At 42.8% G+C, this 16,058-nt stretch overlaps 1 protein-coding gene and 1 long non-coding RNA gene across 15 annotated transcripts in view; one reads left to right on the top strand and one right to left on the bottom strand.

Annotated features, from left to right (window-relative positions):
* Positions 1 to 16,058, top strand: part of trio (trio Rho guanine nucleotide exchange factor) — an 810,995-nt gene that overhangs the window by 9,580 nt on the left and 785,357 nt on the right. For 4 of the 14 annotated variants that reach the window (XM_070095517.1, XM_070095524.1, XM_070095514.1 and 1 more), the window contains exon 1: positions 4,616 to 5,149. The exons of 1 other annotated variant lie outside the window; for it this stretch is intronic. In XM_070095517.1, coding sequence (XP_069951618.1) covers positions 5,062 to 5,149 — 88 coding nt within the window. In that variant the 5' untranslated portion in view covers positions 4,616 to 5,061. Of the gene's footprint in view, positions 1 to 4,325; positions 4,541 to 4,615; positions 5,150 to 16,058 lie in introns of those variants that run through there. 9 more of the 14 variants (XM_070095518.1, XM_070095528.1, XM_070095527.1 and 6 more) reach the window with 7 other exon arrangements.
* LOC128695455 (uncharacterized) overlaps positions 13,855 to 16,058 on the bottom strand; it is a 25,241-nt gene continuing 23,037 nt past the window's right edge. Inside the window, exon 3 of the long non-coding RNA XR_008407996.2 lies at positions 13,855 to 14,700. This is a non-coding gene — a long non-coding RNA (uncharacterized lncRNA). The remainder of the gene's footprint in view (positions 14,701 to 16,058) is intronic.

The following is a 16,058-nucleotide window of genomic DNA, read 5'->3' as shown; positions in this document are numbered from 1 at the left end:
GTCAGAGGCCGTGCACGTGGAAATTCAGATGCTGGCGAGTCTCCTTATATTTTGCTGGTAGGAGGGAAGGTGGTGTGTTGTTGGCGGCGGCATCATTGTAAACTGCTCATTGAACAGTGTTGGGGTTCCAATCCATGGCAAGCCAGCCCTGAAACAAACAGGCCAGAAGGCTTGCAATGAGTTCAAGCTCTACGTCGTGTGTGGGTGTGCGTGTATCATGTTAGCAGGGTGGCCGGCCTCACAGTGCTAGGCAGCAGAATTTATGGTTGTGTTCGGTCTTGGTAACCCTCCGCTGAAGAATCCAGTAGCCCAGCCTCAGTCATTGAATTTGATTAGTAGGCTATAGAAACGGATACATACGTGTGGTGAAACTGCTTTGCCACTTATATCTACAAAACTGGTTGTAGCTGCATTGTGTAGGAACAACAGTAGATATCTTCAGTGAAACTAAGTAATTACCTGCAAGAGATACCTCATCAACCAGGTTGTGATAAGTAGGTGGGCCTGATGGCAGCATAAGCCTGTTTAATCTGGCCGGGCAGCAAGAGTATGCATTCAAAAAAGCAGTGACACTTATATTCCATGCTCATTGTGATCATTTCGAGAACTGACCCTCTTTCGTTATTAATGAGGATGATCCTGGGGTCATTGCTGCTTAACTCATCCTTTGATATTTGTCTATGAAGTCAAAATTTTCTTATTGAGATGTTCACATTCTGCATTAATGATCATGAGAGAATAAAAAGTGATAGAAAAAATAGGGTGGCAGATTCACAGGAGAATACCATGAACATCAAACGGCATAGATAGGCTAATTTGGTGGTCGGAAAATTGGCAGATGAAGTTCGGTGTGGAAAAGTGCGGAAAAAAATAGTTTTAGCACTTGTAGCTAATACAGAACTTAATCATAAATAATGTGAAACTCTGAAATCTGAAATTAGTATAGCAGTGGCTAAACGTCCGTAAAAATAGCTAAAAAAATGTATATCGGGAAATATGAGCTCGACACTTAAGGCCTTAATTTAGATTATGCAGCTCACTTTTGGTCGCCATACTACAGAGTAGATATAAACACATTTGATGAGTAGCCAAGTCTGTTTCCTGTGTAGGTAATGGTACGGGATACCGACACGATAGACAATTATATGCAGCTTTAATGAATTATCCCCACACGGTAGGCTTTTGTAACTGTGACTTGATAAAGCCCGATGTGTGAGCGAAACGTCAAAGGATTTCGTATAACTATTTTTGTCCGCCATCAATTTCCTGTATATGCAATTAGTCTGTTTTTTTTCCATGCATTGCTGCGATAATAAATCTTAGTGTTAGCCTCGTATCTCCCCTGATCCTTTTGCTTTCGCAGATTGTGGAATGCTTGTCTTTCATCCTGTTCATTTTTTTAGTGATTTGTCACTCATTCATTAGGGATTTGCCGGTACTTCCGGCCCGGGTCTTCTCCAGATGGTGACCCGGCGGTGGCCCCCGGGTTGGGGGTGTCGTTCATCTTCTTTCTTCTGTCTTCTTTCTTGGGCCCTCCGGGTGGAGGGTAACTGTGATTGGTATATATCTTTTCTCACCGAGTCGACTGGAAGAAATTCCGCATATTATTTATTCATATTATTTCTCCCAGGCTGCTGTAAAATGTGATTAATTCGAGACGCGGCTTGAAAATGGTCTGAAACGAACCGAAAAGTCGTCCAGGTTGTATTTTCATTTCATGGGTTATGAATTGTTTCAGCCGTGGTATAGTGACTATTATTCTTCATAGTTACTTCTGTATGTGTGAGGCCTTGTTGAGTGTAGTTCTGTGTTGGGTATAGATGATGTGCAAGTTTATTTAGGCACAGGTACACATAAGTGCAGTTAAAAATAAAATAAAATAAAATATTTCTTTGCTAAGGTTACAGTGTGTGTTTACATATAATATAATTGGAGCAAAGAAAACCACTATTATACCGAGGCATTTAGGGCAGACTTAACCTAATACTTATAGACTACTATAGTTTAGACAGGTGAAGAGTGGTAATACAGATAGTCAGTATTTCACTGTTATTAATATAAGGTAGTACAATTTATGATACAATCTTACATTTTTATACATAGTGTAAATTATCTAGGATAACCCCCCAAAATAGTCAGACAGGATAAGATAAGATTTCGTTCGGATTTTTAACCCCGGAGGGTTAGCCACCCAGGATAACTCAAGAAAGTCAGTGCGTCATCGAGGACTGTCTAACTTATTTCCATTGGGGTCCTCAATCTTGTCTCCCAGAATGCGACCCACACCAGTCGACTAACACCCAGGTACCTATTTGCTGCTAGGTGAACAGGACAACAGGTGTAAGGAAACGTGTCGAAATGTTTCCACCCGCCGGGAATCGAACCCGGGCCCTCCGTGTGTGAAGCGGGAGCTTTAGCTACCAGGCCACTGGGCCAAAGCGACTTACTTCCATTGGGGCTGGTGATTGTGTGTTGTGTTGAGCGTTGCCTGTGGTGCTGTGACGGAGTTCAGAGATTGTCAAGGGGACATGTGAGTGGCGCAAGGTAGAGTACCTTGTCATGGAAAAACCTCTCTTCTTCGTGCTCAGCAACGCTGGAGTGAGCCCTCAAGTGGGAGATCCTCTGGCCGATCACCTTAAGTATCCGTTAAGTCTTTTGAGATCACCGTAAGAGTCACTTAACTGTGTTGAGCTGTTGGACAAAGGACTCGACGAGCGTGTGGGGTGGGGAGAGGTACTACAGGGTAGTCAGAGTATTTGCCATGTGATATCCTCTCTTCCCACCCTCCCTCCTCCGCCTGCCCTCATCTGTGACACGATATCCTTCCCCTCTCGGTTGTTTCCCTCTCTATGTTCTTGACACTGGGTGGAGAGGGAGGAGTGGTGCTGCTGCCAGAGGTCGCCATCAGTACAATACAATTTATTTCAGAATCACTGCACACACCAAACAATATAATCTGAAGGCCCATAGGATGCACAGCATTTCTGGCCATAAGGTGTGTCCTGGAGACCAAGGTAACTGACGGGTCCTGAAGAAGAGAAAGACGACGACGTCTTCATTAGCATCATTAACCCCGGAAGGTAAATGTAATTACCCCATGCAGTGTGATCCTTAGGTGTGTAGACACCGAGATGTATGCATCTCTTTACTGTGCATACACCGAGAGCAGTAGGACGTGAGCCAGAACAATCTACCTAGCCATCTATTTGCTGCTAGGAACACAACAAGTGTCCAGGGCCCAAGACTGTTCAACTGCCTCCCAGCATACATAAGAGGGTTTACCAATAGACCCCTGACTGTCTTCAAGAAGGCACTGGACAGGCACCTAAAGTCAGTACCTAACCAACCGGACTGTGGTTCGTACGTCAGTTTGCGTGCGGCCAGCAGTAACAGCCTGGTTGATCAGACCTTGATACACCACGAGGCCTGGTCTCAGACCGAGCCGCGAGGGTGTTGACCCATGAAACCCTCTCCAAGTAAACTCCAGCTAGATGAGCATAGGCAGCAGGTGTTAGCAGACTTGCAAACACGTTTCACCTCAACCAGAATTGAATCATAGTCGTACAGGTTTTGAGCCGAACGCTCTGCCACTGAGTTAGGAGGTAAACTATTGGATCCTGGAGACGGTACTGTTACTGTCTGCCTCTGAATATTGAGAAAACTATCTTGTGATTAAGTATTTATCAAATCTGCAATAATCACCGATGGATGACTGTATCTCCTGATGATGGTGCTGGAGCAACGCTTACTATAGCTAGGAAAAAAGTTTGTCAGACATCTTGACATATCTGCAGTTCAGGATTGGGCGTGAATTGAAACCGAATTAGTTAACCTTTAAATTAGCAGCTGGGGGCTGAGAAATGCGAGGTGCAGGAGAGGACAGACAGTGGTGGTGGTGATGGCGGGATGTAGTTCATCTGGGTACTGGGTCCTCCCGCCACTCTGGTGTCACCACCCACACACTACTCCGCTCATCCCACCCCTTTGTCCAGTTTTATTAATGGAACTCCGTGGCAAATTAATCTGGGTTGATGACGGTGGGGATGGGATATTTTGGTGAAGAGTAGCACAAGGGGGCTGGATGAGTGTGAGGAAACACCCCAGTGAGAAGTGCAGTGCTCTGGACTGTGACGTCACTGCAGGGACACACACACACCACTCTACTAATGTCATGCTTGACTTCTGGGTATCCCTCCCTTGGTCCCCTTAGCACATGCTGAGAAACACTATGTTGGTGCTAGTGTAAATGTCGGTTGCGTGAGTGTAATGCGCTGAGAAGGCGGTGGGATAAGGTAGTAGTAGCCAGTAAAACAGACATCTCCCATGGTGTCTCAGGCTGGGGCTGGCTAGGAGGCAGCACGGGACGCACACAACCAGTCTGCTCTCAGTGTGTTACTAGCTCTTGTGGTACTTGGATGTTTGCGCGCGAGCTTGTCTCTCAATCCTCACTGCCTCGGGTAATCGGCAGTGGCAGTGATGTGGGTATCCGTGATGGATCACCAGGTTTCATCGGTTCCATAAGCTAGGAAACATGTGTTGTGTAGGTATAGAGTAACAAAACTAGCGTGAAATAACCCAGATACCTCTGATATGAATTTGCTAGCTTGATTTGATGTGAGAGTCTGGGACAAGTATGTGTATTGAAAACATTTCCCAATGCGATTATTAACTAGACACTAAGGCTGTAACTAGGTGTTTGATATGTTCACGTATCTGATGTCATCAGTGCTACACCCCATGTTTACCATCATTTGTGAACTTGTCACTTAATGCCACAAAGTTTGATTCACGTTATTAATGTCTTGTGAAAGAATGATAAATATTGGGGTGTAGGGATGTCAACTCCCTCGCTATTTCAATTGTTTGGCTGCTCAAGATTTTAGCTATTACTAAATACAGTTCTCGATATGTGATATTGTGTGAAGAGAGGACAAAAAACCGTGATATATTAGTCCTTGAGAAAGGTTACCACTTTTCTCCCGGGGTGAAGAAGTACCATAACTTGAGACAGACCACTCGGCCAAGAAGTTGTGCAGCTACACATTATTATCAGTGGCACACATGCTTTCATTGCAAACCCCGACCTTGTTATTGCCATGTCAGGTAATGCAGGGTTTTGGATCAAGGTGCAACAGACAAAAAAATGGAGGTAATTTTTTTAAAGGCCATAACTTTTAAGGCTTATATTGTAGCGCTGAATGACAGAAGTGTAACTCCTTACGTGAATGTAATAATAAATAATAGCGTTTTTGCTTCTTTTTTTTTTTTGGTAAGTGTTAAGAGGTGAGTGGCGAGGACAGACTTCATACTGACGAGGAAATATATTTGCTGTTGCATATGTTAGACGCAAACATATTTTTGTTTAATGTGTGGACCTATTAAACATGAAGATAAACAGCTGTGACACAAGTCTACGTAAGCCCTTCCAGACTTATGGTTGTACCAGGTTTAATAAGTTGGAGGTTATGTGTGTACTTAAGTTACATTGTGCGAAGAAGGCAAAAGGGAAGGCTGTCATGCCAGTTAATGGAGCTGGGAGGTAAGGCTGTCCTGTTGCTTATTAATGTAGGGTAGAAGGCTTTCTTGCTAATGTACCATAAGTGGGAGGGAAGGCTGTCATGTTAATGGGGGTGGGAGGGAAGGCTATCATGTTAACGGGGGAGTGGGAGGGAAGGCTGTCATATTTATGGGTGGGAGGGAAGGCTGTCATGTTAGTAGGGGTGGGAGGGAAGGCTGCCATGTAAATAGGGGTGGGAGGGAAGGCTGTCATGTTAATGGAGATTGGAGGGAAAGCTGTCATGTTGGTGGAGGCTGGAGGGAAAGCTATCGTGTTTATGGTAAGGATACCTATCATAAATTGTAAGGATAACTATCATATTTATGGTAGGATGAACGTTATATTTATGGCATTGATAACTGTCATGTTTATGGTAAAGGTACTTGTTATGTTTATGGTAGGCATACCTATGATGTGTGTGGTAAGAATACCTGTCATGATGAATGGTTTGAAAAACCGACAAGTTGAAGATTGAGACACTTATGCAGCATATGGGAATCTTTATTCAGGAAACGTTTCGCCACACAGTGGCTTCATCAGTCCAATACAAAGAGGAAGGCGTAAGGAGAGGAGGAGTATGAGGTAATCAGTCCCTCAGCCTGGAGTCGATGTGTTCAGTCCATCAGTCTTGTAGAACACCTCGACTCCAGGCTGAGGGACTGATTACCTCATACTCCTCCTCTCCTTACGCCTTCCTCTTTGTATTGGACTGATGAAGCCACTGTGTGGCGAAACGTTTCCTGAATAAAGATTCCCATATGCTGCATAAGTGTCTCAATCTTCAATACCTGTCATGTTTATAGCGAGGATACCTGTGATGTTTCTAGACAGGGGAGAGGGAAGGTAGTATCAGTGTTAACATGTTTTAAGCCAAGAAAGTCAAGCAGTGATACATAACAATAATAACAGTATCATATTTTGGTAAAGAATGAAAATGTCTCTAGGTTTTTGTGCGAATGATGTTAATGGTAGAATGTATGCAACCCGAGGAATGTTAATAAGTAATCCCAGAATTTGGAAAGTTTTAAAATGCATCCTACCCTGGGTTATGGTGCAATGGATGGTTTCAGTCGGTTCATCCGGACTTCGCATAATCGAGTGATAAAAGTGACATGCTGGTTCAGAGACGTGCAAAAACTGGCCTTAACTGAGACAACGTTTCGCTCTCTGTAGCGCTTATGATCATCAACAGCTGGTTGACCAGGAAAACACTAGAAAGCTTCGCCACAGGCCATGCTGCTGGAGTAGGAAGACTCGTAACTAGTCGCAGGTAGTTAATTTCTATTTATAAGGTCCTTCAGGTAGTTAATTTCTATTTATAAGGTCCTTAACTTCTCCCCTAAGATTCGACCCACAACAGCAGACAATAGAAATAAATGGTATAAAATACCGACACAATGGAAATATAAACACATGCAGTATAATGTGATCCTTTATTGATAACGTTTCGGTCACACAGTGGACTTTATCAAGTCACAAACAGATCTACCTGGGTAGAAGGTACGTGAGTATAGGATGAAGTCAGGTTGGGTATGCTAGGTCAGGTGGAGAATGCCGCATGTGACGGTCTACCAAGTAGGGCTGTAGAGTCTGATACCTTGGGTAGCTTGGACAAAAGAGATTGGATAAGTATATGAGTAGATCTTCTGCAGTGTTCCTCCATTCTTATGTTCGATAGCGATGAAGAAGTTTCTTGGCAAGTGGTTCAGCTATGTTATAGAAGCCGTTGTTCTACCTGGAGTCTTACCTGGATGGCATTCCGGGGATCAACGCCCCCGCGGCCCGGTCCACGACCAGGCCTGGTGGATCAGGGCCTGATCAACGAGGCTGTTACTGCTGGCCGCACGCAATCCAACGTACGAACCACAACCCGGCTGATCCGGCACCGTCTTTAGGTATCTGTCCATCTCCCTCTTGAAGACAACCAGGGGTCTTCCCGAAATGCCCCTTATTGCTGGTGGGAGGTTGTTGAACAGTTTTGGGCCCCGGACACTTACTGCGTTTTCTCTTAGTGTACCAGTGACGCCCCTACTTTTCACTGGGGGTATGTTGCATCGCCTGCTAAGTCTTTTGCTTTCGTTTGGAGTGATTGCTGTGCGCATATTAGGGACCAGTCCCTCCAGAATCTTCCAGGAAATAAGTCACTCTGACTTTTTTGGGTTATCCTAGGTTCTCTACACATATGCTGCTATGTATGATAATTCTATGTAACTGTATTTGTGTATACCTGAATAAACTTACTTAATGTCTCGCCTGCGCTCTAGTGAGTACAAGTCAAGTGCTTCCAGGCGCTCCCAGTAGTTAAGGTGTTTGATGGAACTGGTTGAAGTTGTTGGATATTGAAATAAGTGATGATTCTAGGATTCTTAGGTATCGAGTGTTGCCTTCTCTGGCGATACGTCTTGCATTGCTGTAGTTGATTAAATGGTTGTGTGAATTTCAGTGTTGAACACAGGCATTCCTTGAATAGTCAGATCTGCCTGCGTACTGATGTTCTGAAATACGTGTTTGGAGGTCTCTTGATGTTTTGCCCACGTATAATTTGCTGCAGTCATTACAAGGGATTTTGTATACCCCTGCAGAGGATGGAAGCTTGTCCTGTCTATTACTGGTAATGTCCTTGATGGTCGTGGTTGTGGAGGTAGATACTTGGAATGAGGTATTAGAAAAAAATGTTGGAAACGTGTTTGACAATGGAGTTGGTGGGGAGGACTATGTATCTCTTCTCGTCAGTGTCTTTTCTGGGTGTGTTGAAGATGTTTAATGCCCGTCATCTGCAGTCTCTGATGAAGTGACAAGGATACTGAAGGAATGCCTGTGTTCAACACCGAAATTCACACAACCATTTAATCAACTTCGAGTGAATTAACAAATTTTTGGCTCATCAGACTAACGGCAATGAAGTGATAAATCGCCAATACCTACGAAGAGTTACCTGTCATCTTGATACAGTAGGGTTAATTAAGGCTTACAACAGGATCATATATATGATGGGTGCCATCAAAATGGGGGCGTTGGAAGATGTTAGTGACTGTCGCCACAGATGTTTTACATATACCTTTGATACACATTTGAAGAGCTTCGAGAGTTTGACTACTCTCGGGAGCCCGGCCATGGGCCAGGCTCGTCTGGTGCTTGCCTGATCAACCAGGCTGTTGCTGCTGGAGGCCCATTGCCCCACATATCCACAGCCTGGTTGATCTGGCACCTGGTGAAGATACTTGTCCAGTTTCCTCTTGAAGGCTTTTACACTTGTCCCAGCAGTGTTTCTGATATCTTCTGGTAAGAAGTTGAATAGTCTGGGACCCCGGATGTTGATACATTGTTCCCATATTGTCTCCACGGCAGTGTGCAGATTTGGGACCAGGCCCTCGAGTATTTTCCAGGTATATATTATGTATCCTCCGCTCCTATGAGTACATGTTCAAGACTTGAAGGCGCTCCTCCCGCCTGTTTGAAACTTAAGTATACACAAAAGGTTTGGGTAGTATTGGGAGCAGAAAAAAATGTTCCGCTTTCTTGTTGTCCAGGATATAGTTGCAACCTCTGAGCTTGATGAAGTCCCATTGCACGCACATCAACCACAGCTTCTTAGTATTCTCCTTCAGTAACACTCCTCAGAGGACACAGCCTGGAAATTATGGGAAGTATTTGTTGTGCATTTCGTCTACAGACTTTCCTGTTGTAAAACTTCGCAAAAATAGCCTTGGTAAAGTTTAAGAGTGACTCAGGATATGTACCACCTACTTGTTGAACCATACAGTACTAGTATGGGCTCCACACTTCAAACACTTTAAGCTCGACAGGATCCGGATATTTACTATTGTACCAGGCTGGGGAAGGGTAACTTTACAAAATCACAATTTAAATCTGAAAATTTTCATGGAGTTATAAGATCAGTGCAGTATGGGCGCATATTTTAATATAAAGGCATCACAGTAATCCATTAGTGGTTAAAAGGGACAGGAGCTGGAGCCCCGTGGAGTTGGATCATCTCCAGCGCAAATACATAAGTACGTAACATTACGTATCCTCGTGGGCGGTTATTCGATATAAATTGTGGGAGTGAGGGCACAAGGACAACAACAATCATGGGATAATTCTTGTTCTTGGTGTGACTCATGTGAACGGACACCCCCCAAGGACAGGCAGTACCACCAGCCCACAGATGGGAAGGAAGGTGAAGCTCAGAATGTGTGTGTCGTGCCGAATAGGTAAAACTGGTTAATTAGCAAGAACTCATAACTCTAAAATTCTCTCTTATACGTTTAAAGATATATTTTTTTTTGGTTTATGTTAATGCGGAAATTAATAATTTTTCACCAAAAGAACCTTAGAAAACTTACCTAACCTTATGATAACAAGCTCAATTTAATTTAGCCTAATCCAACTAAATATGTTTTAGATAAGTTTACAGTAATTTAATAAACAAACACAATGAAATATGTTTTTTTTCGTTAGGTTCAGGAAGATTTTTGCGAAATTAATGCATACACAAATTTTCACTTGCCTTGTTTGGCAAGAAGAGTGTTGCTATTTAAGCCAAAATTGCGAGTTTAACCTATTCGGCACGACTAATATATATATATATATATATATATATATATATATATATATATATATATATATATATATATATATATATAGTGTGCGTGTGTGCAAGACAAGCCACGGGGGGTGGAAAACTTTAGCTGAAGTACTTTCACACTTCCCAGTGCATCATCAGGAGCTATGCAGTGTTGCAAGGCAGCAACAGAAAGAGAGGAAGTTTTCTCAGAGTAGCGCAGTGCGGGTGTGTCACCGGCTGTAGCCCCTCTCAGGCTGCCCAGCTTATGTGGCATTTGTGGCTGAGTGGATAAGAGCGCTGCCTGGGAATCTTGACCGTCTCGGTAGCAATATCGAGTCCTGCTGACTGCGATCTTTCTCTGTATATACCCGCTTGTTTCTGCCTAGTGCATCATATATAATGTTAACGTTTCAGTTTTATAAACTGTAAAGCACCCCTCTGGCAAGACAGTGATGGAGTGAATGATGAAAGTTTTTTCTTTTTCGGGCCACCCTGTCTTGGTGGGAATAGGCCGATGTGTTATATATATATATATATATATATATATATATATATATATATATATATATATATATATATATATAATGTAGAGAGAGAGAATGAATAATTGCAGTCACCAGGATTCGAAGTCACATTAGGAAGAGTGGCAAGGTTCCCAAGTGAAGCTCTACACCACTCGGCCACAGATGCCACTAAAGCTGGGCGGCCTTGTTTACAAGCCATATTTCTCCCAGCCCGGGCACACCAGTGGGCCTCAAACATGGTTTCAAGCTGTTTCATTCTCCACTATTCAGTGATTTTTTTTATAAATTCGATTAAAAAAATACCTTCAAAATTAAATAGCGTTTGGAAAGGCCTTCACAGCACATGCTAATCAGTTTTAGATGCCCTTTTTTAAATTACATTCACAAAAATAACGTCAGAGCTTTATAAGAGTGCTTACCGTAACGACAGCACGCGTAGAACATAGCCGTATTTTTATATTGTGTATGCTGAATTACTTGGCAGTGTGATGTTTCCAGACTGGTCGTTTCCGGTACCTGCGTTGAGTGTTGCTGCTTGCCCCACTCCCTGCTTTTTATCTTAGACCTCAAACAAAGTTTTCCAGTGGGCAACGGTAAACAATATGATGTTCAATGAGGACAAATTCCAACTACTCCGTTATGGAGAACTGGAGGAGATAATAACTAGAACAGAGTATACTACTGACTCCGGCCATACAATAGAGCGGAAAAATAATGTAAGGGACCTGGGAGTAGTAATGTCTGAGGATCTCACCTTCAAGGATCACAACAGTGCCACGATCGCACGTGCAAAGAAAATGATAGGATGGATAATGAGAACTTTCAAAACGAGAGATGCCAAGCCCATGATGATCCTTTTCAAATCACTTGTTCTCTCTAGGCTGGAATACTGCTGTACATTAACATCTCCATTCAAAGCAGGTGAAATCGCAGATCTAGAGAGTGTACAGAGATCCTTTACTGCACGTATAAGTTCTGTCAAGCACCTTAACTACTGGGAACGCTTGGAAGCACTTGACTTGTACTCGTTGGAACGCAGGAGGGAGAGATATATCATAATCTACACTTGGAAAATCTTGGAAGGAATGGTCCCAAATCTGCACACAGAAATCACTCCCTACGAAAGTAAAAGACTGGGCAGGCGATGCAAAATGCCCCCAATAAAAAGTAGGGGCGCCATTGGTACACTAAGAGAAAACACCATAAGTGTCCGGGGCCCAAAACTGTTCAACAGCCTCCCATCAAGCATTAGGGGAATTGCCAATAAACCCCTGGCTGCCTTCAAGAGAGAGCTGGACAGATACCTAAAGTCAGTGCCGGATCAGCCGGGCTGTGGCTCGTACGTTGGACTGCGTGCGGCCAGCAGTAACAGCCTAGTTGATCAGGCCCTGATCCATCGGGAGGCCTGGTCATGGACCGGGCCGCGGGGGCGTTGATCCCCGGAATAACCTCCAGGTAACCAGGCTCCAGGTAACCTCTTGTAGTCTTCAAGATCCATATGGCACACTGCTGACTTTGTTGAAGAAGAGACACATTGTAAAAAATAAAGCTTTAATTAGGGCAATGTTTGGGTCTGCCATGGCTGCATCAAGTTCAAGGTACTTGATAAAGCGATAGCAGAGTAAAATACTGTGGTAATAAAAACTTGTTGTGCAACACGTCTTTTCTTCAACACTGAACTACTTATTACGCCAGACGCATCACTAACACCAGAGGTTAGGTGTCAACATGCAGGGATTACTGCAATATCTTTCGACACTTGTTATACTACCAGTATACTCCGCAAGGGAGGCTCAGTGATGCTGGTGAGGGGCTCTTGATAAAAGGAATTTGACCTTCCCTTGGATCGAACCTCATTGTCTCATTCCCACACGTTGTATGACCCCCGTGGGTTTAGCGCTTTTGAGTATAATACTGATATAGGTTGTGTGTGTGTTTATAGTAAGCTTAACTGACCTCGCTGGAAGTCCCACCTTTGACAGACTCAGTTTTTTTTAACAGAAAATAACTTATTGCATCAACTCTGAAGATTTTAATTCTGGACTGCGCCTCATCCCTACTAACCCTTGCGCAATCTTGCCCCTCACTTCCTCCTCTCCTTCGCTCATCCCTCCCTGCATTTCTCTCTGATCCTTTCAGTTTCCCACTTCTCAAAACATCCGAGACAAACTATGCGAGTAGGACAGTGGTTGTAAAATAAGAGCATGAATGCAGCTATTATTTAGGCTTGTGCTGAGAGGTAGGTTAGTATGGTGGGGGTCGGGGAGGCAGGCGCCTTCAGGGGCCACAGAAAAGATGGCTGCGGCTATTTAAATATAAAACACTCCATGAATATGCAAAGAGATTCCTGAAAAGTAAAAATTGGTACACATTTGTTTTCCATGTTTGCCATCCATTTTTATATGCACGAATTACGCTCTGGGTAAATTGATCCAAACATTCAAGAATACTCCAGTTTTTCTCTTTAATTGCAATGAAAATATATTTTTGTATGACAGTTTACACTGAATTAGTTTGTGTTAACTGTGATTGTTTGCAAGAGTTATTCAACTCTTACAGCCCAGAATGATGTCAGGTTTCCCTGGTGACTGCATGACCAATCTTGTTGCTGCTTGCAGCTCGTCTGCATAATCATCACAACTTGGCTGACCCAGTGATTACATATTTTAAGCTTAGGGGATGAGATGTAATTCTTGCATCCGCTGTGTTAACCATCATAAATTAGTTTTCATCTTATTAGTTTATGTAAACATCTCATTCTATTTCCTCACTTTCCGTTTGTCGACGAACTATTTCTTGACGTCTGATAACTGGGGTTGACGAGTTTCACCCTGTGACCTCACGTGACATCAGAGGGCGAGCGTGATGCTGCAGGTCACCAGTGCGTCGGTGATGCTGCAGGTCACCAGTGTGTCGGTGATGCTGCAGGTCACCAGTGTGTCGGTGATGCTGCAGGTCACCAGTGTTAGTGATGATACAGGTCTCCAGTGTGTCTGTGATGCTGCAGGTCACCAGTGTCGGTGATGCTGTGTTTACCTCGCCTGTGTCACACCAAAAAAGTGTAGATTTGAGGCATAACACTCTTCATTGGTCATAGTACATTCATGGGGGATTGCTTAACCCGTAGGAGTTGTATGGCATCTGAGATAATGAGAGTCATTTGGGTTCACTGCAAGGAGAGGGAGCACAAGTTTCAGTTCCTTGGATCATGACTCCTTCACCAGCATCAAGGCACCTCACCTGAGGGGGAAATATTTAAAACCCTGGTGGGTTTAGCCATTAGTTTTGATTAACACTGATTTAATGCTTAGGTAAGAATTCAGAAGCATTGATACATTAATTTTTATTTTGTGGTGTTCACATTGTGTCCTCCGTCCACACTCGTGAACATCTTTTTACAAACTGAACTGCCCTATATACAGTACTTGTTATATTTAGGGAAAGGCACTAACCCCACATATGGTGGGTTTAACGCTTGTATGGTGCTATGGACACATTTGATAAGATACTGTACTCTTAATGTACCGTCTGGTAAGTTCCTAGGACGAAATGTACTCAATAAGTGCAAGAGTAAGTATGTGTAAGTGCTCGGACTGACTTGGCTTAGAATATGACTGACAGCAACAAATCCCTAGATAAGCTTACTTCTGTACCATCAAGGCAGTCAAAAAACAGCTTGTTTGAACAATATGACGACCCCTTCACCAAACAGCAGTAATGCTCTAAGCAGTAGTGAACAGCACAGCATCAGGCAAGGAATCAAGGAGAACAAAACGACTTCAACTGTAGACTTTCAGCTGCATGACACTTGTTGGTTTAGCGCTTTCTTTGATTATAATGTGGACCTTCAGCAGATACACTGACATAAAACTATCATATTACTGAAACCGAGGTCATCAGTTCCAATTTCCCGACTACGATAGTGCGTGGGTGCCAAAACAATGTAGGTGAAGGGTTGAACTCGGGACCAGAGATATACCTGGAGTCTACCCGGAGGATATTCCGGGGATCAGCGCCCCCGCGGCCCGGTGTGCATCTCCACAACTCGACATCTGAAAACGTCAAATATCACTAAGTGTAAATAATGCTCTGTGAAGAGTTGTACAGAGATAGGAGATATATGCCTTGGCTTAACAAAGGAGACATACTGTACCCCAAAACAGTCTGAGGAGAACAGTATTATAGACAAAGCAGAGTCATATGAAGGTGTTACCACCACCAAGAACAGAGAGAGAGAGAGAGAGAGGGAGAGGGAGGAGGAGGAGGGCCGGTAGATACAACGTCGAGTGACTTGTACCAGCTGGAGCCTGGCACTAACTGTGAAACAAGCGATCAGGTACTTGGCAGCTAATCTCCACCAACAAGCACAATGAGAGGTGTAGTTACATCCTACCTATGTACATAAGCTAAAACATAAGTCAAATGATAATGTGAAAACGAAATTTTTGTTTTAGCTATTAATGAAACACTCAGCAATATAAAATTATATGAAAAGTCATATATATATATATATATATATATATATATATATATATATATATATATATATATATATATATATATATATATATATATATGTGTGTGTGTGTGTGTGTGTGTGTGTGTGTGTGTGTGTGCCGTGCCTAATAGGTAAAACTGGTCAGTTAGCAAGAACTCTTTTAAAATTAAGTCCTTTCTAAAAATTTTCTCTTATACATTTAATATATTTTTCATTTATGTTAATGTAAAAATTAATAATTTTGTACCAAAAGAACCTTAGAAAACTTGCCTAACCTTATTATAACAAGCGCAATTTAATTTAGCCTAATCCAACTAAATATGTTCTAGATAAGTTTACAATAATTTAATAGTAAACAGAATAACTCTTGCGAAATAATTGCATACACAGATTTTCGCTTGCCTTATTCGGCAAGAAGATCGTAGCTATTTAAGCCAAAATAGCAAGTTTTACCTATTCAGCACGACATTATATAACACACACAATAAACATGGCATTCTTTTTTCTGAGGTCGCAACATGCTGTAAGACACTTTCAAGTTTAGTGCTGTATGACCCTTGTAGGTTTAGCACTGCCTTTTGTTAATTCTCACTTGCAGTTTCCTTTTCGTGTTTATTCAAATCTTTTTATTAGTGACTAAATTACTGTTACTTTTAGTTTTCTAATACCTCATAGAAGTCTCAGTTCTGCTGGCCAGTCTATGGTTAAAATCCACTTGCATTAGTAGTTTAGAGTCTTTTGACTCGGACGTTTCAAATGTTCATATCACTGATCTGTTGTCTTCATGCTGCTGCTCTGGTCTCCTGTCCCCTCAAGGAAGGTTCCTTGATGTTGGTGAGGGGCTCTTGATTTAGGGAACTGATTCTGTGCTCCAGTTCCCCGAATTAAGCCTGAATGCCTTCCACATGCCCC

The sequence above is a fragment of the Cherax quadricarinatus genome, chromosome 50, assembly GCF_038502225.1.
Source record: "Cherax quadricarinatus isolate ZL_2023a chromosome 50, ASM3850222v1, whole genome shotgun sequence".
NCBI lineage: Eukaryota > Metazoa > Arthropoda > Malacostraca > Decapoda > Parastacidae > Cherax > Cherax quadricarinatus.
This window is presented reverse-complemented; position numbering and strand designations above follow the sequence as displayed.